Source organism: Camarhynchus parvulus, chromosome 8 (assembly GCF_901933205.1).
Source record: "Camarhynchus parvulus chromosome 8, STF_HiC, whole genome shotgun sequence".
Taxonomy (NCBI): domain Eukaryota; kingdom Metazoa; phylum Chordata; class Aves; order Passeriformes; family Thraupidae; genus Camarhynchus; species Camarhynchus parvulus.
Genome location: NC_044578.1, coordinates 25,829,159 through 25,854,728, shown reverse-complemented (window position 1 = coordinate 25,854,728; position 25,570 = coordinate 25,829,159). Strand labels below are relative to the sequence as shown.

The window sequence follows — 25,570 nt, the reverse complement described above, 5'->3', positions numbered from 1 at the left end:
CTATGACAATTTTTACCTTGAGGTTTGCAATGTGCATTCTGGGAATAAATAATGGCAAAAAATCTTGCAAAAAGACAGCAAAAGTCTTTAGTTTTCTTGATGCAATTTTCTTATCTCCCATTAGCCAAGAAGCATGAACAAACCCAGTACCTATCTCATGAGGCTGGCTATCCAGAGCAGTTTGGATTTTAAGTGTTTCATCATATTTATAGTTTGATAAATTCACTTGATTGCATAAAAGAAAACATGAGAAGCCAAAAATCTGTTTACTATGCCTTTTTTTCTTAATCAGAGTCTCTCAAAGTTTCACAGAGCTTCCCAAATATTACCACACTAGTGGTAATAGTACCATCAGTTCCAACATACATGATGCATGGTGTTCATTAAATGTAGACATAAAAGCTTACTATCCGTGCTTACATACTGAATACTTCCACAAAATACTTTTATACTTTGACTTAAGGAAACAAATAAAGGCACAGGCAGCTAACCTAAAAGTAAAAAAAAATCACAGAAAGGTGAAGTGGTCAAACAAAAAGGCCATGCTCTAAGAAGTGGTTATATAAATCTGTCCTTTCCACAACCTTGCTTTCAGCGTCCCACCCCTCTCTCCTTTAAGTTAAGAGTGTTAAGTTATGGACAAGCTACTGAAAGGTCAAACACAACAATTAAGAGATTGCAAATACCAAAGGCAGTGCCTCAATAAGCCTCAGAGCCAGAGAGGGCAGTGCTGCCCTGTCAGGAACAAACCCATGGAATAAGTAAAGCATGTTCAAAGCAAAGAATCCAAACCTGTCACAGCACATGTTGCAGTCAGGATGGCCAGGATACACAGAGTAGCACCATACAATATCAGAAAGCTTCAGCCCACACAGAGCATCACCTCAGAAGGCTGCAAGCATCTGCCTTTCTTGTTCTTTAGCTCAACCTTTTATCCCCTCCTGTCCATGCACTGCACCTGTGTGCCCTCTGTTCCCTTTGGTGGTTGCTCAGTGCCCCTGGGCACTCCATGGCTCGTTGCTGTCACTGCTGCTCACAGCTGCCGCCAATAAGGGATGAGGCTCAGCCCAGCCCCACTCCCAATTACCCCAAACTGTGTCTCTACACAAACCTGAATATGAATAGTGACCTAGAAGAGCACCAGCATCCCACCCCTCATCTGAGTCAACTCTGCAAAGTCATCAGTGGGTGTTCAGAAGCCCCAGCAAGAGCAATGATAATGAACTGCACAAGTGCACTGTGCAAATGCAGAATTGCTGCAGCACCTCACATGAATTTCCTGGGCAATGTACACAATAACTCACCTGCTCTTACCATACTCCCCAGTGAGACCCCTGGAGCTTAACTGCTGCCAGAAATACAAAAAAACCAGAATCACAAAGGCCAGAGAGAGAAACTGGGAGAGACTGCTGGAACAAGGATCAGTTAAATTGGTCTTATTACACTCTTTGGTTTTTCTGGCTGCTGTCAAAAGCTCGATTCTAAACCACACTTCAGTCTGACCCTTTTATGTTCAGTCTGACTTACTGATGTCTCCATGTAATGAAAGAAAAGAAGAATCAGAAAGGGGAAGCTATAAGGGTCAAAAGCAAATTATTACTCAAAAAAACTATGGAAAACTTCCAACTTCACATTACTGTTTCAAAACTTGGCAAAATATTTTTTTGGACATTTTGATCAACTCATTTTCCCTCTCAGTTTTTTTCCACATCTCATAAGAATAAACACTAAGATTTAACCTTCAAAACAATGTAAAAATCAGTTGCTGACTCCCATTCCTTACTTGTTTCCTCAGAATTGTTTAACAGTTATGTCCAAGAAGAATTCTCGTTATCAGTTCCTGTACTTCTTGCGAGTTTATACTGCCAACAGTAATTTTTAACAATTAGGATCAAGTACGGCAGGGTTAAAAACACCTCTTATGGTATGAGTGTACCTCTGTGAGCAAACACAAACTGTCTACAGGAACAGAAGGGACCAATGTCACCAGACTGCCTGACCCAAGCTCCAGCTGAAGTTTTACTCCAGAAACAACTGCTGGCACACACAAAAAGTTATCACTTGACTCCACTGTTGTTTTGCACTCCGGTGCTCACAAGCACGTCAGTTCAAGCAGAAGTACTGACAAGCTACTCAGATTTCTGTAGTATCTGGAAGATACAGGAGGTGGAAAATGGCCTTTAAAAAAGCTGCAAATCTTCCTACTTTCTCTGCTAAGACCACACTTCACTACCAAGCACCAAAGTGAGCACAACAATGCACAGAACACAGACCAAACTCAGCAGCCAGCACCGGGGGCAGCTATGCAGCACTGCCACCAACCAGTTATTTGAGAGTTCTCTTCAAAATAACAGGAAATTATGAAAGTATACACCAGTGGAACAAAATAAAATGAAGGGTTTACAGAATGAAAAAAAAAATCCATTTCCTGCCACATGCATTTCAGGTTAGTCAGTCTAAATCATATAATCTAGTATTTGTTTCTCAGTAGTAGCTAATTAAAAACTCCAAGCTTCTAAAGAAAAAAATACCAGCTTGCCCCACTCAAACTCTTAATAAAGGGAAATACACCAATATCTTATTTAAATACAAAGAAAAAAAATTATTTTCCAATTATTTTCAAATTTTAGTCAGCTCCAAATTTCTCCACCAATTTTCTAAATTAAAATTCTGGACCTTGTATTTTGTATCTAAATACACACAGGAAGAGACAAAGCACTAGACTAAGAAGATTTGCATTTTATTTTCACACTGATTTGCCTGCAGAGGCCTGAGCACTAAAAAGGCACAGCATAGCCTTTGCCCTTAATTAAAATCTTGGGACAAGAATAAAGAGTTAGAAAACAGAGAGAAAAATAACACATACCTACTTTTTAAATTGTAATGTATTTGGTAAAAATATAAATAGGTATTTGTATTTTTACAAATTTAGTGTGCTGCAATAGATCTGTGGATCTCCGCAAAATAATTCTGTCAAATTTCAAAAAAAAAAGTAATATTTTGCATAGGCAATAGAAGTTACTGTACTACAAACTGTCTTACTGAAAGTAAGATTAAAAGATTAAAATTACTGAAGCACAAACTGTCTTACTTACTACGCTGAAATAGAGGATAACAAGACACCAGATCTCTGCAAAGTGCAGCAATCAAGTCAAAATATTTAAATTGATCTTCTTTAAACTGTTTTCCACTGAAGGAACTTCAGAAAAGGCAGATTGCTGCAGAATTTACAACCAAAACATTCCAACCCACCTGGAAACATGCCACTCTTACACCACTGTGAAGCTCTTACACCTCCTGAGTAATGATACTCAGCAGAAAAGCAAAGCATTCAAATGTAACTACTTCTCAAATAAACACTGTAGGGAACAGAAGAGGAAATTCATTTCTGGTTAAAACAAAAACCAACTTACCAGAACAGGATCCATTTCCCTAAACAGCAGCAAAGATTATCAAAACTAACTATACAATTAGTTTACACTGAAAGTCGATCCTTCAAATAAGATTCTTGGACAAAGCATCAACCCCCATTCTTTTTTCCTTCCAAAACAAAAAATTAAGTCATATGCACGGACAACTGCAACAGATCAGCATCTGCAATTTGCTTTCTATCCCCAAAAACTGTGGCTGTGAGACTTAAGGTACACACAATAGACATGACTCAATCAGAAAGGTCAGCAATACCTGAACTGAAAGCACAGCTACCTAACTTAGCTCAACACCCTGAAAGTCAGAGGTTTAAGCATCACCTACCACTGACAAGAAGTGTAACCTCAAAGCTATCCCATAATGACAAAGCGATTGTCTTCTGGAAACTTGTACCATCACACCTTGCAATACAACATACAGAGGTTTTGGTGATTAAAGAATAAATAAATAAATAAAAAATACACACACACACACAAAATATAAGAGACATTCTGAGAGTCATGTTTATTTATTTACCTGTAAGAGAAGACCACGGATTGGTCGTGACTGGTTACTCAAAACTGATTCCTTTCATCAAAAGAATTAATAGTGCACAAGTTTCATAGCACATGCTGAGAAGGGACTTTGTTGTCAGTCACATTCACACTGATTTCATTCCTCACCCGTGTCACTGATACACTGTATGACAGAAACCAACTTATTTCACTTCTAAGCCCAAGAGGGACATGGAAACCTTACTAAGCCATTTAGCAAATGGCCTTCAAGATCCACTCTTAGATTCACTCACTGACTGAAATCCTGTTCTGACAGTTTACTGCTCCTAAAAACACCTTTCTCTTTCCTGTTCTCATGTGGGAGAGACCAAGAGTTTGAGCAATTAAGACAGGAAGCTGTCCACCATCATTAGTAATGAGCTTTACTATTTAAGAGTTTGCCAGTAGCCTAATGTAAAATGAAAGATCACACATGAAGGCAAAGGTGCAGATTATAATTTTACCATTAATTACCACAGTTAACATGCACTGTTTTGCATCAAAGTGTAACTCCACTTCAGAATCTTTCTACTATAGCAGAAAACACCTCAGAACTCCCAACCATGCTAAAAAGGGTATTTCTAGTCCACACAGACTAAAAATTTTACCCATATTATCCATACCAAAGGCCTATTTGGACAGAGTAGCCACACCAGTAACTGACATACCCAAGGCTTTACCTTGATACCACTGAATCACCAGAACATCAGCACAAATCACACTTACACCAGTCAGGAAACTGTAGGATACATCAAGCACCTGCAGAGGGTTTAAACTAACCAAGAACTTTCTTTCAGACTGTCTGTCTACACAGATTGTAACTCAAGAACTCATTCCCTTATTTGTCTTGAATAAAAAAATGCTTCAATTTCCCAAATTTTAGTTTATCCCAATGATTTCTTAAATGGATTCATGCATCAACAGAAAATAATTAAATTAATTCCAACTGGAAGCATTTATGTACAGAGGGCATCAAATATTTATCCACCCATCTTGCTGTTAAATATTAACATCTCCTTTTCAATGAAAGGGGAAAGGCATACACTGAAGATGTACATTTCTACATGAAGTTAGTTATTTTAGTGATGGGGGAAGAAAATTAATTAAAAAAAAAAAAAAAGAGATGTGGCTCATTTTTCTCATTGCTTTGTCTCCTTGGTACAAATTGCACTCTACATCTCAGGCAGGGCTTACCCCCTTATACAAGAGCTTGATACTGCTTGCTGCTTGTTTAGGGGGAACTGAAATCTTCCATTCAACCACAACAAGCTGAGGTTAGAATCATTCATTAACCAACACTTCAACTAATTTTGAAGTTTTACCTATTCACAGATACAAAAGTTTTGATCTCTGCTCCTCAAGCACCCAGCAGGCAGATGCTGGACAAGCTACCCAAGAGCAGCCCAAAGACACAGGCTGTAGGATGGCATTAGGAAAAATCAACATTGGCAGCAGAAGGAAAGGTAAGGAAGAAGTGCTCTCCTTGCTCAGTGGAACAAGTCACCTGTTAACAAAGTACATGGAAAAGGATGACACACATGTAGCTTTTCTGCCCCAGTTTTCACTGGCAAGGTCCACTCAGAAGCCTTCCAGACCTCTGAGCCCAGCAGTACAGCAGCAGCCTGCTGGAGTGAGAAGTCTCCTCCAAAAAAGAAAGATGAAGTTTGGAAGCGCACTTCAGGAAATTGAAAATATATAATCTATGTAACCAGATGGGCTATATCTAAGAATCCTGAGGGAGCTGGCCAGTGTAGCTGAGGTATCACACTCTACCACTTTTTAAAAGGCCATGAGACTGTGAGAGGCTTCTTCAGACCAGAAAAAAGGCAAATATCACAACCAATTTCAAGAGCAAGGAGGATGATCCAGGCAACCACAGATCAGCTAGCCATGAGAGGATTATAGAGCAAATCCTCCTGGAAGGCATCCCTCTGCTCAAGGAGCACAGAAAGATGACAGGGAATAGCTACCATGGATTTACCAAGGACTGATGATGCCTGAAGAACACAAGAGCTTACTGCAAGGAGATGACTGGCTTAGCAGAGGATGGAGGAGCACAGAACACAGAAGGCCAGTAACAACAGTCTCCTACAGCATCCCTACAGCCAAACTGGTGAGACAGGCATGGGATAAGGGAGCAGTGAGGTGTTTGGGAATTTGCCTGGACTGCTGAGCTGAAAGAACAGCCACAGCTGTACCAAGCTCCATCCAAGCAGTTGCAGTGGCATCCCCTAGGGATCACCTGGATGAAACCAGCAGCACCACCCAATGTCTTTAGGAATTATCTAGATGATGGGACAGGCTGCCTCCTTAGGAATTTTCCAATGACACCAAAGTGGGAGGAGTGGTCAGCTCCACTCAGACCTGGAGAGGCTGGAGAAAGGCACCAGCAAGACCTTGTGAAGCTCAGTGAAGGCACGTGCCAGCTCCTGTATCAGTGGCAGAACAACCTCCTGTGACAAGACAGGCTGAACACTAACTAGATAAAGGCTCCTTTTTTCAGAAAAGTATTTGGAGATCCCAGCAGACAGAACTGTGAAAACAAGTCACCAGTACATGCTCACAGCAAAGGCAGCTGGGCACAGGGTGGGCTGTTTGCAGGAGTCCAGGCAGCAGGTCCAGGGAAGGATCAGTCCTGTCTGTTGAGCACCTGTGAGCCCATGGCTGCAGTGCAGCTCCCTGGTGCAGGACTCACAGACACTCTGGAGCATGTCCAGTGGCCAAGCTGGCCAGATGGCAGGAGCACATGGTGTACAATGAGAGGCTGATGGAACTGAGTTTGCACAATCTGCTCAAGAAAGAGCTCTAAAGAATCCTTATTACTGTCAGCTCTCTAATGAAGGGGTGCAGAAGAGAGAACTGGACTCTTCCAGATGATGGACGCTGACATGTTAAGAGGCAACAGACACAAGTTGGAAAGTAAATTTCAACTAGCTAAAAGGGAGGGAGGAAAGAAAAAATCACTGAGTGCAGTCAAACGTGGAAATAGATTGCCCAGAAAGGTGTTAAAGGCTGGAACAATCTTATCTAAATTATTCCTACTTTAATATATGCAGGGAGCTGTATTAGATGACCTCCAGAAGTCCCTTCCAAACTAAATGACTCTGTTTTAGGAATTTACTATTTGACCTGCCATTTTTTCTATATTAGAAACTTTCCTTAAGCAGGTTTTGCATCAGGTTTATTACTTTCAATCATGTGTTTCAAAATTCCAGTTCTCCTGGAGTCAGCCTACATTCAGTGTTGCACACAGAAATGTACATATCTCTTATCTTCTTGCCCTTAGAACTTCTTCCCTTTGTATTGCTGTGCTTCCCCCACAAACAGGGAACATGTTTGCAGCAACAGAAAAATTCTGCACTTTTAAGCTTACTTGATCTAAAAAAATCCACACTTCCTTCAATATTCTGGCTCATGATACAGGGGTGACAAGAGCAGGAAAGCAGATGGCTGTGACCCATCTCATTGTGGCAAAAGCTACTTTTCCCCTCTGACCACTTAAAAACATTAGAAAGACAGTTCTGGTACTCTTTCCAAAGAGTAAGAAATATCCCATGAAAGACACAATCTAACATGTTTTCCACAAGGGCCTTACACACCTCTCAGAGCAATCTATTTTACTAAGCAGATTTTGGTGCCCCATTTATGTATTTATGTTCTGTTTACAAACAGTCACACCCAACAAACTAGTTTGTCAGCATCACAAAGTCCCCTCTGGGAACTCTCCTAACAGCAAATTTAAATAAACGCCTTAAAAGCCACAGAGGTTTTCTAATAATCTACACATTGGTTTTGTTTCTCTTTAAAGTTAAGAATACAGGAAAAAGGTGAAATAAATAATTTTCAAACATGTCAGTCTCTGTTTATGGACTAGGACTCCATCAAAGAACTAAGAATCCCTTCATCAGTCCAGGTTACAATAATGGCTCCTTCAACAGCTGTACCAGAAAAACAGAGTAAGACTGAGACTGGAACAAACTGCCAAAGGTATGAATTTCAAAAAACACATCTTATCAAAATATAATTGAAAACAACTTAACCTTCACTAAAAGAACACCTCCAGGAAGCTCAATGTTAATGCCTGAAAGGTGCATTTGAATTCTCACTTAATAGGTAAAGATTAAAATTCATGGGGAGAAGCTGAGAATTATTACACGAGTGATTAGTGTAGCTGGTGGCCCAAAGAGCAAACAAAACTTCCATGGTGTATTTCCACACATTTTTGCATCATTTTTGTTAAAAGTGCCTTTTTTAAAATTTAATACCAAGATCAAGAGTGCCAATAAAACCTATCAGTCCATGGGGTGCATAAAATGAGTATAATCCCATGACAAATTAATCTAGACTAGAAATCAGAAAGTGTGTAATTACTAAGGTCAGTCAAGTTTGAAATAGCCTTCCTATTACAGCAGAGTTAATAGCAATATACAACTAATTATTTTTAAATTAGAGCTGAATAAATTTACAAAAACCCCTAACAATGCCGAGATCACTCCCTGAAATTAAGAACTCACCAAAAAGTTCAGAGAGCAGAACAGATGAACAAAGGAGAGGGAAGAAGAATACCACAGCAATTTCTGTGGGCTCATGGAAGAACACAGACACATAGATGGCTCTTGAGTCCATTTAATGTTGTCAAAAGCCAATAAAAAATTACACCATGGCTTCATAATTAATATAAGACAGTACTGGCAGAAAAAAAAGAGTTACCACCCTTACTATCACTGCTACCTTCACCACAAGTCAACCAAAGCCACAATGTAGGTTCTTCTAGCAGCACTGGCTTCTGCCATTAACTCAGTGACCATAAAGCCAGGTCCCAGCTAAGGACATCACAACACCTGAGACTGCTCCACTCTCTCCCCTACCAACACTCCACTTCCTCCTCTGGACTGAGCCCACGTTCACATGGCCAGGCAAGTGAGCTGGGTCAGGAAGTTGTTGTAATCAGAGTACCTCAGGGAACAAAAAAAAAGAAGAAATAGAAGTACATCTTTTAACCAGATTAGTTCTTTTTACTCACTTCCTGACTGTGGAAGTCCCTTTGATGAGAGAAGAGAAGGAGCAGCCACAACGCAGACTGTCTTGAAATGCCAGGGAGTACACCAGGAACACAAGAGAGCCACACTATAAACTTGATCTTTTTGCAATCCCCTTACTAACACCACCACAACTTAATCTGTGAATCACTTTTTAAGAACTGAATGCTATTTTTAACAAAGCAATGCATTTCACTGTAACCATTTTAAAACACTAGAGCAATTTTTACAGTTCTCATATGTACAGCCAAGCTGTTCATAGCCCCTGAGTCCTTTTGGAAAAAAAGCAGTTATTTTAAAAATCTAAGAAATAAAACAAAACTAACCCAGCATGATTTTACACCTCTGCCTAAAACAGAAGGAAGCAGTGGAATGCTCTGTCACTCATGAGTTTTGGGGTTCATCAGCTGGCTCCTCTCCAGACACTCACTGGCAGCATTCTTGCAACACTGGAGTCAGTTTGTGCTTACTGTAACTGTATTTGTAGTCTTTTCAAGTTTAAACTACAAAGTAAGTTATTAATCGTATAATTATTACCATCTAACCCACACAAACAGAGTTAGCTACAATCCTAGTTAAAACCTAGGCAGAGGCATAATTTGCAGGACCAACCTTATAGGCCCAGTAAACGTTTATACAATCTGGAGCCAGGCTGGACTGACAGGCAACCAGGATTTGGCCTATATCATAGAGGTTTGGTTAAATAAAGCCACAGCACCATTTCTGCACTTAAAGGAATAACAAAATGTTGCCTGCACCATCAACAAGACACCTCTCTGGAAACTGAAAGCACACCTGCCCTTCTGAAAGTGTTAGCTGAAAAACAACGTGGTGGTGAGACTAGAGCACGACAGCGAGAGAGACAAGCAATGCTTACCTAAGCAAGTTATTTCTTAATAGTCACTAGATTTTTTTCTCTGTTTTGAAGAAGAGTTTTGAATCTTTTTTCCCCCCTCTTAGGCACACAATGGATGATACAGCTGTGAAATGTGGTAGGATATTATTCACAGCACTATCAAACCAGGCACTCGTGGCAACACAGCTTCGAGAGAGTGACAGCAGGAGCAAAGTACACACGGCACTGCAGGAACTTATCCAGGAGGAGAGTCAGCAAGTCCATTTCCTTCACTGCCGTCCCTGCTTCAGGTAGTATCAGCAGGTTTTCAAGTACTTTTATCTAAAGACAAGAATTTTGTACCAGCTTACGGGTCGGGAGAGAGTGGAAGAGGGCTTAAAAAAATACAACAAATCAGCAGAAATGAAACAAACAACCAGGGGGAAAAAGAAAAAGGGAAAAAGACAACCAGCTCAAACAAAACATCAGGTAGATGAAATTAGATGAAATTGAATGAAATGCAATGAAATTGAATGAAACTGAACGAAACTGACGCATGCAGACGCACGGATTTAGGACAGTAGTTTGCTAGTCCGGGCTCTTGGGAAGTGACTTCACTTTTCCCGCGGAGGAGGCAGGGAGATGAACGCTTCCACAGCGCTCTCGCATTCCTGACCACGAAAACAACTTTATTTTTTAAATCCTGCACTGTGCTCCAGCTCTCGGAGCGCCACTGCCCAGGGAACTCCACACGCACAGACAAACACCCAATAACACGAACCGGCGGAACCATCGGCCCGCGGCCAGCGGAGGAGCCACTTCAGGTCAGCGGGCACCATCCATCTATCCCCCGTCACACGGGCTGGGCCGGCGGCTCCCTCCCCTCCCGCACCCGCTCTCCGGAGGGAGCGCCGACCTCCCCGCCCGCGCCCCTCATGACACCCGCTCCGCCCCGCTCGCCCCGGCGGGGCAGGCCCGGGACAGCGTCGCGATCTCTCACCGGTGCAGCCGGGCCGTCCTCCCCGCGCTGCCGCTGCCTCCAGCCCGGCGGGGCCGCGCAGCCGCCTCAGGGCCGGGACAGCGTCGCCCACATTCCGGCGGCGAGAGGGCGGGCGGGTGCGCGCGCACGGCTGACACGGCGTGAGGGCGGGAGGGAAGGAGGGACGGCGGAGGGACGGCAGGGCAGCCGCTCTCGGGCAGCCGCTCCCGGCAGCGACAGCCGCGGGGCCGCTGCGGGCTGCCCGGGGAGTGCGCGGGGGCGAGCGGCTCCGCGCCCGGCTTGCCGGCGGTGTTGAAGTCTTGTGCGGCCCCATGGGAGTGCCCCCTCTGGGACACAATTATAGAATGGTTTGGGTTGGAAGGGGGCTTAAAGACCATCTCATCCCACCCTCGTGCCATGGGCAGGGACACCTTCCACTAGAGCGGGTTCCTTCAAGCTCCGTCCAGCCTGGCCTTGGACACTTCGGGAGATAGAACAGCCACAGCTTCTCTAGAAAACCTCTGTCAGGGCCTCACCACTCTCACAAGGAGAAATTAATTCCTAATATCTAATCTAACCCTGCTCCCTAGTGGTAAGCAATTCTTCTGGGTCCTGTAACTACATGCTGTTGTAAGTAAATTCTCCCTGTAAGTTCCCTTCAGGTACTGAAAGGCCACAATGCCTTCTCTTTACCCCAAAGCCTTCTCTTTTCCAGGCTAAACAATCCCAACTCTGTCAGCCTTTTATCACAGCAGAGCTGCTCCATGCCCTTGATCATCCTGGTGCCTCCTCTGGATACTCCAACAGGTCCGTGTTCCTCCTCTGCTGGGACCCCAGAGCTGGAGGCAGGTAGGATCTCACCTGAGCAGAGGGGCAGAATCCTCCCCTCTGCTGCTGCCCACACTAACTTTGATAAATGCTTCTCTCCCACCTGTCAAAAAGCATCCAGCAGGCACTGAAACGTGTCAAAATCCTCGCCCACAACTGAAGGACAATGGAAGCAACCTATAAATCATGGTGCTCTTTGGCAAAAATGAATTAAGCTTGCCTTCAGATTTTGTACCCTGGTCTTGCCAAGTGAGGTAGATTGTGTTTGCTTGGTGGTTTGGTGTGGTTAAACAAATATTTAAAAAGTAAATATCTATGCTTAATTAAGTATCACCATTGTTTATATTTAAGTAAAGTATGTTTAAATTAGGACAGCTTGTCTTATTGGGTTGTGTGTGAAACAAATTACATTTAAACTACCCACAGCGTCTATACAGCTTGTCTGTGTCCACCCCTTTTCAGATGCGGTTCAGCAAAATCTTAAGGAATGTCAGGTCACAGCCTTCAATAAAACAACTTTAGCATAAAACCCAGTGGGCTGTGTCCTGTTGCCCCTGAGACAGCCAGACTGCCTCATGTGAGCATTGATTTTAGGCTGTTTTCTTGTCATTGGGGTCGAGGGGTTGGTTTGTTACATGGTCTTTTTTGAGCTGAACTGTCATAAAAAAACCTGTCTCAAAGCTGGCAAGGCAAGCCGGCAAAGGAAGGCATTTCACAGGAAAAAAAAAAAAAAAAGAAAAGCCAGACTCTCAGGCCAGCTCCCCATTTAAGAATTCTTACTATTTGTCTGTAAATGGTGTAAATTAAATTACCTCCAGATTACTTTTATCCCACCACGGGTTCAGATAAACCACAAAAGCATGGGGAAAGCAGAAGAATTCAGGGAGAGGAGGAAAATTATTTTAATGACTATGGCAATAGAGAAATAATAAGAAGAAGAGAGTATCCCTGGCACTATACCTACGCAATGCACACTGGTGTATGAATTTGGGTAATAAACAGGAGGAACAGAAAATCCAAACAAGGCAAGGCAAGAAGGGATGAGGCAAGGGAGGGACAGGGAGGGCAATGCCATGGAGGGGCAAGGTCAGGTAAAATAAGGCAAGGAAAAGCCAAACAAGGGAGGGGCAAAACAGAGCAAGGGCAGGCAAGAGAGGGGCAATGAAAGGCAAGAGGAAAGGCAACAGCAATAGGGGAGTTTTCAGACCAAACCAGCTCTCAGGGGCAAAACTGCAACAAAATCCTGTAAACTCTGCTAATAAATATGCTTTAAGTGCCCTTGCACAGAGGGTTCATGTGCACAAACACATGTGAATGGTAACAGATGAAACTGTAAGCCAAACCAGGTGGTTATGTAAAGCTGAGCATAGTAGTAGTCTGAAGACTGAATATGAAGAAACGACTGGTAACATGGCAAAATAAACAAAAAGGCAAAATGTAGCTTCTTTCAATGCAACAGATTAATAAGATAAAAAATAACAGTGACATTCATACAAATTTGTCAATTCACACCAACAAAGCTCAGCAAAATGTGACTGATCTCAGATGTAGAGTCTCTTTATCTTCCGGACAGATTCTTCCCACCAATCACTCCAACGCTGAATTGCCAGCAGCTGAGCTGCACTTTCTTCCTTGATCTGGGCAAACAGCTGTTCAACTTTACTTTTGTATTTCTGTATAAAAAAACCCAACAATTAAGGACAAAATCAGTAGTGATGAAATATAATTTTATTTGCCTAAATCCAGGTCCTGATCCATTGTGTTAGAAGACTGCATAGAGGCCACTTATTTTTTGCCTTTGACAACAGAACTTTATGAATAATTAACTATTAGCTGTGTTCCTTCTGTGTCCCTTTTAAAGACTTCTGAAATTGAATTATCAGCAATATTTAAATTTTGCTAAAATGCAAGACCTTCATCTCACTTCCATTAGTTCCTAAGAGTAAGGAGTTGCCTTCTCTCAAGACAACACAGGATGCACTCAGGCTCTTGCTGGAATTTCTTAACTCAAGGGTATGAACTGAGTTATTACAAAACTGCTAAAAGTTATTTCCTCTAGACAGAAACTTGTTGACTACCACAAAAACCTCAAGGCACTTGATTATTCTTAAAAAGTCCATGCTGCAAAACAAAGTACTGTATTTTTAATGCAACACACATGTAGGAAAATACTCCTGTGGTGTGCATGCATTCTATATCCAATCCTTTTATCTAACCATTTGTAGCCAAACAACCACATTCCCTTCAAATCTGTGCTGTAATCAGGTTCCTGGGCACCAGAACTAGATACATAAAACACACATGCAAATTGATAGTTTTGATGGCATTTGCCATCATTGACAGTATATTTTACATTCTCCTATTAAAACCAGATATTTTAAAAAAGTTAATTTAGTTCAGTGGGAGTACAATTACTTCCAGGTCAGATGTATAAAGACATCTCCAAGTGATTTAACATAAAAATATTCTCCTAACTGCTGAGCACTGCTGTTTTGAGAACCATTGTCTGTGCCAGTCAGAGGCAGAGTTGTCTGCATTCTTTTAACAGACTCAGTGAAGAAAGAGTGATTATTTTGATAGTGGAAACAGTCATCTGTGATAGTTATGGATTAAGATAGATAAGAAATATTTTATAGCTCTTCATCTTTTATGGGAAAATCAGCTTTTATGACCTAAGGCTGGAGCTAAAGGCTTCAGAAAGAAAGATGAGTGAAAACAAGCAGGACTAGAATGGCACTGGCTGCTTTTGGAACTATGATGCTGCCAAAATGCAATGTCCTGTTTCTGATACCATCCATACTTCTCTGCTGAAACAATTCCCCTTTGTCATGTCTCTGAATGAGAAGACTCCATGAGGAACCAACCCTGTCTGCTACTGACAGCATCACAAAGAAATGGACATGAGAAAGGATTTCTTCACACAGATATTATGGCCTTAAGATCAGCAAACACTGCGTACTTTAAAAACCTTACACATACAACTAAGATTCTGTAATTGTCTTCTTAAAAAACCAAACCCACAAGAGCAGCAGCCCAGTCAAGAGTCCTTCCCCACAGACCCACCTTGTATGCAGCTTGTCTTGCATCCACCACTGCCAGATGGCCCAGGGTAGTCTTAGCTGTTGAAACTGATGCAGTTCCTCTGCACAGAATATAGTCTGGAATGTCAGGAACAGAAGTCTCGGGTATTCCTGGCCAAGACCTATAAAAAAACCAAACCAACCAAAACAAACACATAAGAAAAGAAGTTTAAAAAGAGACCAGATCACACTAATTCACGTTACTTGGACTAAGGTGCCAAAGATCATTGTTGGTTTTTTCCCCACAAAAGGTTTACCCTAAAAACATCTCTGTTTAGTACAACTATCTGTTCTTGATCTCTCCACAGTACAGAATTAATTTCTTCTGAATACAATACACAGACTATTCATAGATCTGAATGTAATGAATTGATAACTAGTGGCAAACAAGTGGCACAGCAACAGCAGTGACATGGTATTGTTCTACAATACTATATGTAATTCACTTTTATTTGGATCCATTGCAATTCTTTCTTTAAAATCATTACCCACTCAAACTACTCCATTACTAGTTCAATAACATTACTAATGATGAGCTGCAGTTTCAACAAGTGCAGCAAAAAACTATCAGGACAGGGCTGGTTATGAGTTCAGAGCAGAGGAATTAAACAGAACAGTGTTCAGTATCTCCAAATACTACCTCCTTCCTCGTTTGACTGACTGCTGAACTTTGGAGGTTCCTGGAGGAAGTTCAGACTGTTTACGACACATTAAAGTTGGCACCTTCTCTGTGGGTATTTCAGTTCCTGGGAGATAACAGAAGATATGCTCAGCAGAAACAAAACAATGTCAGGAATACAACTGTTTTGGAATAATTGTGCAACTCAATGCTCTTCACACTCAAGAAATAGCTTTGCATGCTTTATTATGCAAATCTTTTAATTTCAATCAAATAATATCAAAGCCTCCTCTTCCTAGGGACAGACTGCTGCCATCTTTGACAAGGGAGAGGAGGCCTGAACAAGCAATCTCTTCTTTTCTTACCTGCTACTTTTACATCATCAACAGTGATGGTATCATCTAGTTCCAACAGGAGCTTTTCAGTCAGGGCAGCCAGTGCAGAAAAAAAGCTCTGAGCACATTCAGCAGCACAATCCTGTTGCAACATTGGAGACAAGTGAGAGGAATTCCTTTGATAATTGGATCTCCTCTCCTTTTAACTTGGCTCTGAAAGACTACACAGATACCAATACCTGGCATTCTGCAGCAGCTGCAGATAACAGACATAAGGCTCAAAGTTGCACATAAAAGGGTCTTAAAGTGTCTCTGCAGTATTCTTAACATTGCCTGATTATGTAAAGATCAAAAAACTGTAGAGTTTTGAGTACAGGTACCTAGTAGTTACATTTGGGTTAAACATGATAAGAGAAGATCATTTTGGCACTCAGGTACTTTGGGTGGAAGTGCTTAGCCCAGGTGTTACTCTCAATCAGGTATTTGTGTTTCTGTGTTTGTATGCAGAGCTAGGAGTAGAAGGAGATACTATGGAATTTAAAATTCTAGTACTCTGCAGACAGTGTAGAATTTGGAGTAAGTGGCCTGAGAGAACAAAACAACATGCTTTAATGCTGGGGAACCAACCTTCAATTAACCCAAGGCGTAAAGGGGGAAAAGTATTTTGATTCCTGAATCTCTCCTGTAAATTCAGCTTATTTCAGGTCTTAATCTTATGTAGAAAAGTGTCATTATTTGCACTAATGAAATGCACAGAGAAGAAACCCTTCCAGGCACCTGTTGTCTGGAGGTGAGAGAACCAACCAGAGGATGTCACCACCACAGCCAATACTCCTCCCACCATTAAGCTCACAGCCAGTAGGTTCTATGAATGATATAAAATATCTCTAAGTTCCACAATGTATCTAAGCAGCTGTATGTGTGCAGATATATTTATGTCTATATTGACCTAATGCTGACAATACACCACTTAAAATATAGCAATATATGAACAGGATTGCTTAAAACTAAAAAAAAAAAATTCAAGTTTCCTTTGGATGGGGAGGAAGAATATATCTAAAATACACTCTTCTTTCCAAATACAGCATTTAAGTTCATATTAAGCAAAGGCTTTGCAATTACCTGCAGCATCTTTGTGTTGAGGTGAACACCATCAGTTTGATCTTTTTGCCTTTTTATCTCTTCTTGGCACAAAGCCTCCAGCTGAAGGCAGTTATTTGGGTGTCCTAGGGAGTAATGTAATTTTCTCCGGTGCATAGTCTTTAAGCAAGTATGTAAGAAAGAAATGCCTTCAGTAAAGAATATAATGTGAGTCATAAAAAAGAAGTAGTAAACGACAAACATTTTCTATAAAGGTATTCAGAAAGACAAGGAAAATGGAGCTACTTCTTGGCTGTCTGATAGATATAAGCTTTGCAGTGCAATATGCACCAAATTGCCTCTCTGCTGGCCTCTGGTCTCACTTTGGGATTCATTTTCAACAAAAAATAATCTCTTCCACTATGTGGTAAGTAAGGTATTTTTATATCTTTATATTTGTAATTTTTACATCTCTATATTTGTAATTTTAACCTAATTTTAATACTCAGACACAGTCTCAAGACACTTAAGCATTTTCTCTGTGATCTCCATTATGATTCTGTTCTCAATTCTGATATCACTTGACAAAATATGCCTCTTTTATGAATGATAGTAAATATAGTATTTCATTATCCCTCCATCACAGTTCTTACAGAGGAGTGCACCCATACAGTAGAAACTGTCTGGCCATACTCCAAGGTCACAGCCCTCACAGAGTTGACAATCCAAGTGTAAGATGACAGGCAGAGCTGAGAAGATTAGAAAGAGGCAGCCCAGTGCTGGAAGCTGGGAGAGAAGGGACAGAGCTCCATGAAATCTAAACCTCCCAGGAGAATTAAGCAGACTAAGTGCAAACACAGAAAACTCTATCTGTGGTCAGCTCAGCAGAGAGTGATGAAGCAAACAGTGAGAATGAGAAAAACAAAATGTTATCACTCTGATGCACTTACTATGGGTTACACTACAAAGCACTCCAGTATGTCCATGATACATACCTTCATATCCTCCCAATCTTTCAGCTGTCTGTTGAAGAGATGCTGAATATGCCCAGTAAAAGAGCTGAGTTTCTGCTCGTGTTCTTTTAAAAGACTTTCCACGATCAGTTGGGAAACAGAAGCAAGCTCCTCCTCAAACCACTTCAGCTGATCCTGAAATTCTTTTTGGAAAAGACAGGGTGTGCATGTGACACAAACAGCCTGGAATTTTCTCTCACAGAGATTGTGTCCCTGACATTCCTTTTTCTAGGTGCAATGCTTTGAGAAACATACACTTGCTCAAAGATGTGACTTTGGACAGGTCTTTTAACTTTAGTCAAGTGCCCTTCTACACTTTTTCTAGCTAATAATACATACAAAAAGAATATTGGCTCAATTTCCAGTAAAGTCAACTGGAAAGTCAGTTTTTCCACTGAGTGTGATGGATTACAACAACAATTCTTGGTCACTGCAATTTTCACCTTACATACACATGAAAATGCAAGTCTTAACTGAATGAATTTACCTCCAAGACAGAAATTGTAGTAATCATCTGTCTGCCTTTGGTATGACAGTAGTTTCACTCTGATCATTTCTGCCCAATGTTCAAATGTGTCTGGCAGATCTTCAAGCATTCCCAAGTAAGGATTCTTCTTGTCTCCATAGAACTCCTGCAGAAGGGAAAGATAAACCAGAAAAATGTTGATAACACATTTAAATACATCACATCTAGGTAAAGAACAGTAGAAGAAAGGAAAATTTCTAGACAATCTACCAAATATTGAAAGAAGCAAATAATTTCTCTTGACATATTAGTACACCTTTGAAAGCAGACCTGACTAAAGAACATGACATTTCCTTACCTCACCAAGGCAGAGCAAGGTGTTGTTACCATTCCAGAGAATATTCATAATAATCCCCTTAAAAGTACTGAAAACCAAAAAAAATTAAAAATATCATCACACTGTTAAATAATCACACTGGCAATATTCGCTGTTTTTCAAGTATTTTGTTGAGGTTAATTTTAGTACATTTTTCAGAGCATACACAAACCAATGTTGAGAATGCCTAAGAACCTTCCCCCACATTAGCACAGCTTCTCTTCATATGCAGCCAGGACAAGGGGCTATTGTAATTGCTCACTGGAGAGCACTGCCATGTCACTGTGACAAAAAAGCAATCTTAGCCAAATCCCTGTGCCCAAAGAGCTTACCATGCATTTTAGATAAACAAAAATATTTCAAGGTGGGTCTAGCTGTTTACTGGAATTATTTTGAAACACAATATGGAATAAAATTCCCAAATTAAACATCTTAAGCATTAATTTGAATAGTTTTGCATGGCATGTACAAAACATCTGAGTTCTATAGACTACAGCTGCACATATAAAGAAACAATAGATAATTTTCTTAGAGAAGGGGAATGGAACCTTGTTTATTCCCATTAATGGAATACTGAATACAAGAATAAAGATATAAAATGTATTTGTCTTCTTAGGTGTGAAAATAATTGAAAGAGAGGCTATTTTGCATTCTCCATCCACTTCTAAAAGTACAAAATGGGCTCCAATAAGACCTCCCATTTCAGACATTAGACAGAATGAACCAGATGACTTACATTTTTACTATTATTATTACACTGCAAAAAGGAACTGTTCTGGAAGTACTTTGGCCTATAAATATCAAGGCTAAATACCTCAAAATTCATTGGTGAACTCTATAGGTCACAATGATAGCTAGATATATAGACAGATACATAGATAGATACATAGATATATGTAGGGTATATAGAATATACCTCTATAAAAACACAGAGGGTTTTTATAGATTAACTTCTTGTTCTGGAAATACATGACTTACTCAGACTCCATAGGCTTCTTTCCAAATATCTGGGATCTCTCATCCTTGGTAAGAGATTTTCTGCCTTTTTCACTGGAAATGAAAATAATTAATTTGAAACTATCCACAAGTGTTTTCCATCTCTGGCTGATGATTTGAGCTAGTCAGTCATATGACAGACATGAAACTGGAGAAAAATTAGATAAAACCTAACTCTAGAACTCGTATTCTGTGTCCTGGTTCTGGCCAGGACAGGGTTAATTTCTGCAGTAGCCAGGAGGGGGTATGGCCAGGACCTGGAGGTTATTCTCTATCTCTCATCATTGTGAGGGTGGCTGGAAGGGTCCCTGCTCTTGGGGAATGTGGTGGCAGTCTCAGGGGTTTGCTCATGGTGAGCATTCACATGTGAATCCCTTGCCTCTCTTGTACACTTTGCTATTAACATTGCTGCTGTTACTATTAGTTTTTTTATCTCACTGCTGTTTCTAGTAAACTGTTCTTATCTCAACTTTATCTTCACCTCTTGTGCCTCCAATTTTCCTCTCCAGCTGCTGCAGGGAAAGGGGAGTGAGCAAGCAGCATGGGGTTTCGAGTGTTTTGCTAGGAGCACAAAACTGGGAATACCATTCCCAAACCATGACAATATAAAGACAGTATTTCGATGGAAGGAGGTTCTCAGAATTCTCTTCTAAACTCTCAGTCGTTCAAATTGTTTTTGTTGTTTTCACTATTCCAGTAGCTCATTTCATCAATCTGTGGACTAAACTGAAGACAAACTAGACACACCTGAAAATTTAGCCACATTGATTTAAGGGTTAGTCTATATTTCAACAACTTCAAAATACAGAACAGCAGCAGATGAAGGAGAAAAAGAATAATATTTTTCCAGTCAAAATCTGGGGGACAAAACCCCACAATGCTGATCATGTGGACATAAACAGGTAAGAGATTCCAAGTGATAAGCAGCAGATGGAAAGAAGGCTATACAAACAAGCAGTAAGAATCTTTCAATGAGTAGACAAAGTTTAGGTAAATTCTTGCATAGGAATATTTGAAGTGGAATTCCTCCTTTTAGGAGTCTCACCTTTTTTTCCTCTTGGTTTCATCCCGAGATGACCTCTTGCTAGAAGACTTCTGAGAATGTGCATCAGATACCCTCTTCTTTACTGGGGGATGAACAGCTTACAGTTAACAAGGACACAAGAATATTGCACAAATGCCAACTGAAGTGCTTTTTATGGGTATATATATTTTGTATCCTTATTTCTATAATGTTTCCTTACAATATGGAGGGGACAACTACAGGAGCAATCATTTCTGTCAGACAGCAACCTGAAGTAACTCTGAAGTGGCAACAGCAGTAAAGGTTATGTGCTGGGGCACGAGTCCCAGGAATGTCACAGAAAATACATGGTAGATGGAGGAGATTTAAAACAAAGTGAAGACAGGTAAAGAAAGAGAATGGATGGGTTACATTCACAGTATTGGTGGTCATGGGACTTGCTGTGAAAGCTTTGGAAATGGCTTTGGAATGTCAAGGTCTGCAGAAGAGAGATGAGGAAATGGGAACACTAGGTAGGGAGCATCTGGGATTACCTCTGTGCTCACCTTTGAGCAGATGATGACAGTGTGAGAAGAATCCCTGATTCCCTATATACTTCATGATTTCTGCTCTGCTTCTTTTCTCAACCCCATTTCCCTTTTGCTATCACAAACACAGGCACTCTTTATAATATTATCTCATTCTGCAGCTTTCATTGCTTTAGGAGCCCAAAATCATCTTTATCTTAGTAAAAATGTTCAGGGAAAGAGCTGAGAAGCACAACTATCTCAGAGTTCCTAGCATAGGAGCCACTGGCCTGGACCATGCTAGACCTGTGCAATAAAATGCCAGGAACTACAATTTAGATGAAAAGAAAATATTAAAAGAAATACAGGCACACCTGGATTCTTTTTCCCCCGATTTAGGTCTCGGTATTTTTTTGATGGGTCAAATCTGAAAAGAAAAAAAAAATAAAGAGCTAAGTACTACTGCACATCCTGTCATTTTATGTTCTATACTATATTATATAGCAAACAAGGCAAGTTCTCTATCCTTATCATGTGCTAAGTGAGTGAAATTTCTGAGACCATATTTAACAGATAGGGTTACTTTTACAACTGACAGTGTATATGGAAGCAATTTCATAGGACTGATTGTTTAACCGGAATTTTGGAGTTTCTACAAGAAAAACTGCATTCAAACACTATTTGGAAATCAAACATTTGTCACACTCTTCATTTTACACTTTGTATATTCAGTCAACTATGTAGCAGGTAGTCACCTTTCACTAAAATAAGGCTCTAGAAGACAAAAATTAAATATCTAAAATTTATCATTGTATACTAGATGTCACTCACAAAGGGGTGGTTTTGGCTATGAGAAATCTTGGTTTTCAAAACAAAGCAATCTCAGCTAGACTAATTTTTAAACTTAGACTGATTAGGAAATATCTAGCAGTATTACCTATGACCAGTCTATGAACTAGTTGTGGGCAAAGAAAATATAAATAAAGACATGCACAGAAAAATACCTTTAGGATAACAAGTACTTACCCAGCTAAATTTCCAATAGCTTTTATTGCCAAATCATCAAATATTGATGTACCCATTCCACTTGGATTTAACAAAGGGAATTTGTCAGGATCCAGTCCCATCACCATCCTTCTGCACTCAGAACTGAGACTGTCCCTTGGAACAGCAGGAGCAATGGAACCTTGTGACCTCCGATCCACATCAGGAGTGGCTGAGTGCTCCTGCAACGTCCCATCTGCGCCAGGAGTGGTGAGGGCCTCCTGAAATGGGAAGAAAAATGAAGCCCTGTAGACCACAGCAGGCAGTTAGTGAAAGGATTCCATGTAATGACTGACTACTAGAGCAATTTTCTAAACAGACAATATCTTGCTTCACAGGCTGAAATAAATTTTTTGTCATTCTAGCAGCAATGTTGTTACAACTGTACAGCTCTAAAATACTTCAAAGCAGTTAAGAGTAGGTTCTCATAATCATCATAAACAGTATTTAAGGATATACTCTTAAAACAATGATCTACAGAGATTTTACATAATAAAGACAGACTCTCCCAGAAAAGAAAACACAACCTGTTTGATAAAAACAAAATCCCTTCAGGACACATTTGGGATTTTTTTTTTTAAATAATTTTAAGAAACCTGTGAAATATGTACCTCTGAATAGTGCTATACCTTGAAAACAAACTCTTGTGAAGAACTGAGCAACTCATTGCAATGCCATGTATCTCTTCAGCATTTTATAAACTTACTGATTTACTCAACCTCTTAAAAAGGCTGTCCTAATCTTACAATGTCTTTGACATCTCACCATAATGCAGATTCTCTTTTCATTTGAGAATTCAAAGCAGAAATTCTAAAAAGCCATTAAAACATGTACATATGAAAATTCTCTCAATATTAAATAAAATACAGAGAATGTGAATGTTATCTTACAGTGGCAGGTGGGATATTTGCTTTTACTACAAAGCAGTCAAGATACTTGCTCCTCTTTTCCAGCTCTTCCAACATCTCTCTGGCAAAAGCATACAACTCTTCAGCAGTTAAAGCCTGAAATATATGATAAAACAGATGGTATTTACTAAACTGACTCTTCTAACCTTTTCACACATGCTGACTCTTGCAAACAATATTATTTGCCTTTGTTCTGTCACCAGTTTATGTACACAGACATGGAAGCAATGAGATTGTATAAGAGGCTGAGGTTTTGGTTTGGCAAACAGGAAAACAGGTACTGACTGTCCAAAAAGGACTGTTGTGGTTTTAAACCCAGCTGGAAATTAAGCACCACAGAGTTCAACCCTCCTTGCCCTGGTGGAATATTAGGGAGGAGAATCAAAGGAAAACTCGTGTGTTAAGAACAGTTTAATCATTGAAAGTAAAATGAAATACAGTGATAATGGTAAATAATAATAATAATGATAATAAAAAGTGAAAAACAAGTGATGCACAACACCATTGCTCACCACCTGCTGACCAGAGCCAGATCCCCCTTCCTGAACCTAGACTGGCCCTTCCAGATAAATCCCCCAGTTTATAAACTCCATAGGCTGCAATATCCCTTTTTTGGCCAGTTTGGGTCACCTATCTCAGCTATGTTCTGTCCCAGTTTCCTTTGTGAACGTCCTCAGTGATAGAGCAGGAGACAAGGAAAAAAAAAGTCCTTGTCTTAGGATAAACAAGACTTAGCAAAAACTGAGTTATCAACACCATTCTCATTCTGAAACTACAACACTGTAACAGCTACTGAGAAGAAATTAACTCCATCCTACCTGAATCCAGGACAATGACCTTTCTGAGCAAAAATTCAGTGTTTCTGCCCAGCCCCAAATATAAGGAAACATAAGTCTTCCTCAAAAATATTAGTTTATACCAAATTAATAACAATTAATAACAAGCCAAATTAAATACCATTACATGCTGATTAGAAGTTACTTCTTTATCTGCAGTAGAATGAACATAAGCATCTCTCTTCTGCTGAATCTTTTCCAGGTAAGACTTTAATGTGATTGACTGCAAATTGGAATTCGCTACCTAAAGCAGAAACAAACTTTAGGAAACTGGATAAGTAAAGTCCCCATTCACAGGAATTTCAGAGGCTCCACTTTCAAACCTTTAGAACCACTGATAAAAACTGGTTAAAATCTCCAGTACTCAGAGGAGAAGCTGAAAACAGTCATTCATGAAAGCAGCTGCACCACACAAAAATATTGGTGAATTCAGATGTACATACTCAATGTGCTGCAAGGCCATAGTGTTCCAGCACAGCTGCAGCAGTATTAAAAGTATTTTTTTAAGTGGATAGTGACAGAAAACTGGTTTTAAATTAACATAAAAAAATGTAATATTTGTCCACTATGAATTCAGCCAAAATCTCCTCAAAGGTATAAGAGAAAATTATCATATTGAATTTCAGTAAAGTTCTGATGTTCCTGTTTGTACCTCTGATTTAATTTGCTGTCGTAGCTTTCTCAAATATTGATGGACCTTCTCCATGAAGGCTCGGCTCAGAGACAGAGAAGCAAACTTTTTTCCACACTGCTTGAAAAGTTCTGTAGCCTTTAAGAATGTCAGAAACAAAAGACAGGACAAGATAATTTTTCACTTTTTAAAACTCAAATGATAGAACTTGCCATTCTACCAATTTTTTCCATCACGTGACTGCCAAACAGGACAGACTTACAGTTCTAATATGAAAGCAGGCTGACTGCAAATTGCATCAAATATGTCAATAGAAAACATCATTTGAAATAATATCATTCTGCATACCTGATTCAAGCAGCTCAACTTTATTTGCTCCACATCTGTCTTGACTGAACTTTCAATCAAGTCAATTTGTTTACTTTCTTTCTGAAGACACTCGTTGAAAAACTTTACCTCCACAGATGCAAAGTCACCACTCTCTGAAAATAATCTGAAAGCAAACATATAAACAATTGGCTGTAAGTCATTTTACTCCAAGACCATTTTAGCTAAACAGACCTGAAACAACACAAATCTGATGAAAACAGCATATTAATTGTGATTTAACGAGATACATTTCTTTTTCTAAATAGGAAACTAGATGAATAACAAAATAAACTTTACTTTTACTGTTCTGCCTATGCAACAAACACCGATTCCCAGAAGTAGGTCACCATTTATAAACAACACTTCCATGAAATCTATGTACCTGCAACTTTTGAGAAAATCCACATTCGAATCCCTTAATTTTCCAAAAGCTTCCTCCAAGTGCTGCTGGTAACTTCTCACAGTTACCCTGATTGATTCCAGCTGGTTGCAGAGCTCTGATTCCAGATTATTGCTGGAAGAAGCTGACCTAACAGCAAATAATAAAAGACAGGGAAAACGTGTCTGAAGAGGAACACACAGCATGATTCAGCAAGTGCTGGCTGTAAAGACATGAGAAAAACTGAGGACTCCAAAGTGATTTA

The 25,570-nt window shown here is 40.1% G+C and overlaps 2 protein-coding genes and 1 long non-coding RNA gene across 5 annotated transcripts in view; 1 reads left to right on the top strand and 2 right to left on the bottom strand.

Annotated features, from left to right (window-relative positions):
- The window catches only part of RABGAP1L (RAB GTPase activating protein 1 like), a 226,037-nt gene extending 215,084 nt beyond the window's left edge, over positions 1-10,953 (bottom strand). For 2 of the 3 annotated variants that reach the window (XM_030953933.1, XM_030953935.1), the window contains exon 1: positions 10,837-10,953. The gene's annotated coding sequence lies outside the window, so the exon portion shown is untranslated. Of the gene's footprint in view, positions 1-9,878; positions 10,179-10,836 lie in introns of all 3 variants that reach the window. The other variant, XM_030953934.1, reaches the window with a different exon arrangement.
- LOC115906620 lies at positions 10,545-11,890 on the top strand. The gene is made up of 3 exons (XR_004060923.1): positions 10,545-10,660; positions 11,531-11,664; positions 11,758-11,890. It is a non-coding gene; the product is annotated as an uncharacterized LOC115906620 (long non-coding RNA).
- A 760-nt stretch (positions 11,891-12,650) lies between these two features.
- The window catches only part of CCDC180 (coiled-coil domain containing 180), a 28,757-nt gene continuing 15,837 nt past the window's right edge, over positions 12,651-25,570 (bottom strand). The window contains exons 22-38 of the mRNA XM_030953516.1: positions 25,309-25,455; positions 24,906-25,050; positions 24,579-24,695; positions 24,048-24,170; positions 23,073-23,186; positions 22,165-22,403; positions 21,513-21,565; positions 20,654-20,735; positions 19,591-19,662; positions 18,595-18,661; positions 18,258-18,402; positions 17,753-17,913; positions 16,800-16,937; positions 15,708-15,819; positions 15,364-15,469; positions 14,707-14,845; positions 12,651-13,316 (exon numbers count right to left, since the gene is read on the bottom strand). Of these exons, the coding sequence (XP_030809376.1) occupies positions 13,185-13,316; positions 14,707-14,845; positions 15,364-15,469; positions 15,708-15,819; positions 16,800-16,937; positions 17,753-17,913; positions 18,258-18,402; positions 18,595-18,661; positions 19,591-19,662; positions 20,654-20,735; positions 21,513-21,565; positions 22,165-22,403; positions 23,073-23,186; positions 24,048-24,170; positions 24,579-24,695; positions 24,906-25,050; positions 25,309-25,455 (2,092 nt within the window). The 3' untranslated portion in view covers positions 12,651-13,184. The remainder of the gene's footprint in view (positions 13,317-14,706; positions 14,846-15,363; positions 15,470-15,707; positions 15,820-16,799; positions 16,938-17,752; positions 17,914-18,257; positions 18,403-18,594; positions 18,662-19,590; positions 19,663-20,653; positions 20,736-21,512; positions 21,566-22,164; positions 22,404-23,072; positions 23,187-24,047; positions 24,171-24,578; positions 24,696-24,905; positions 25,051-25,308; positions 25,456-25,570) is intronic.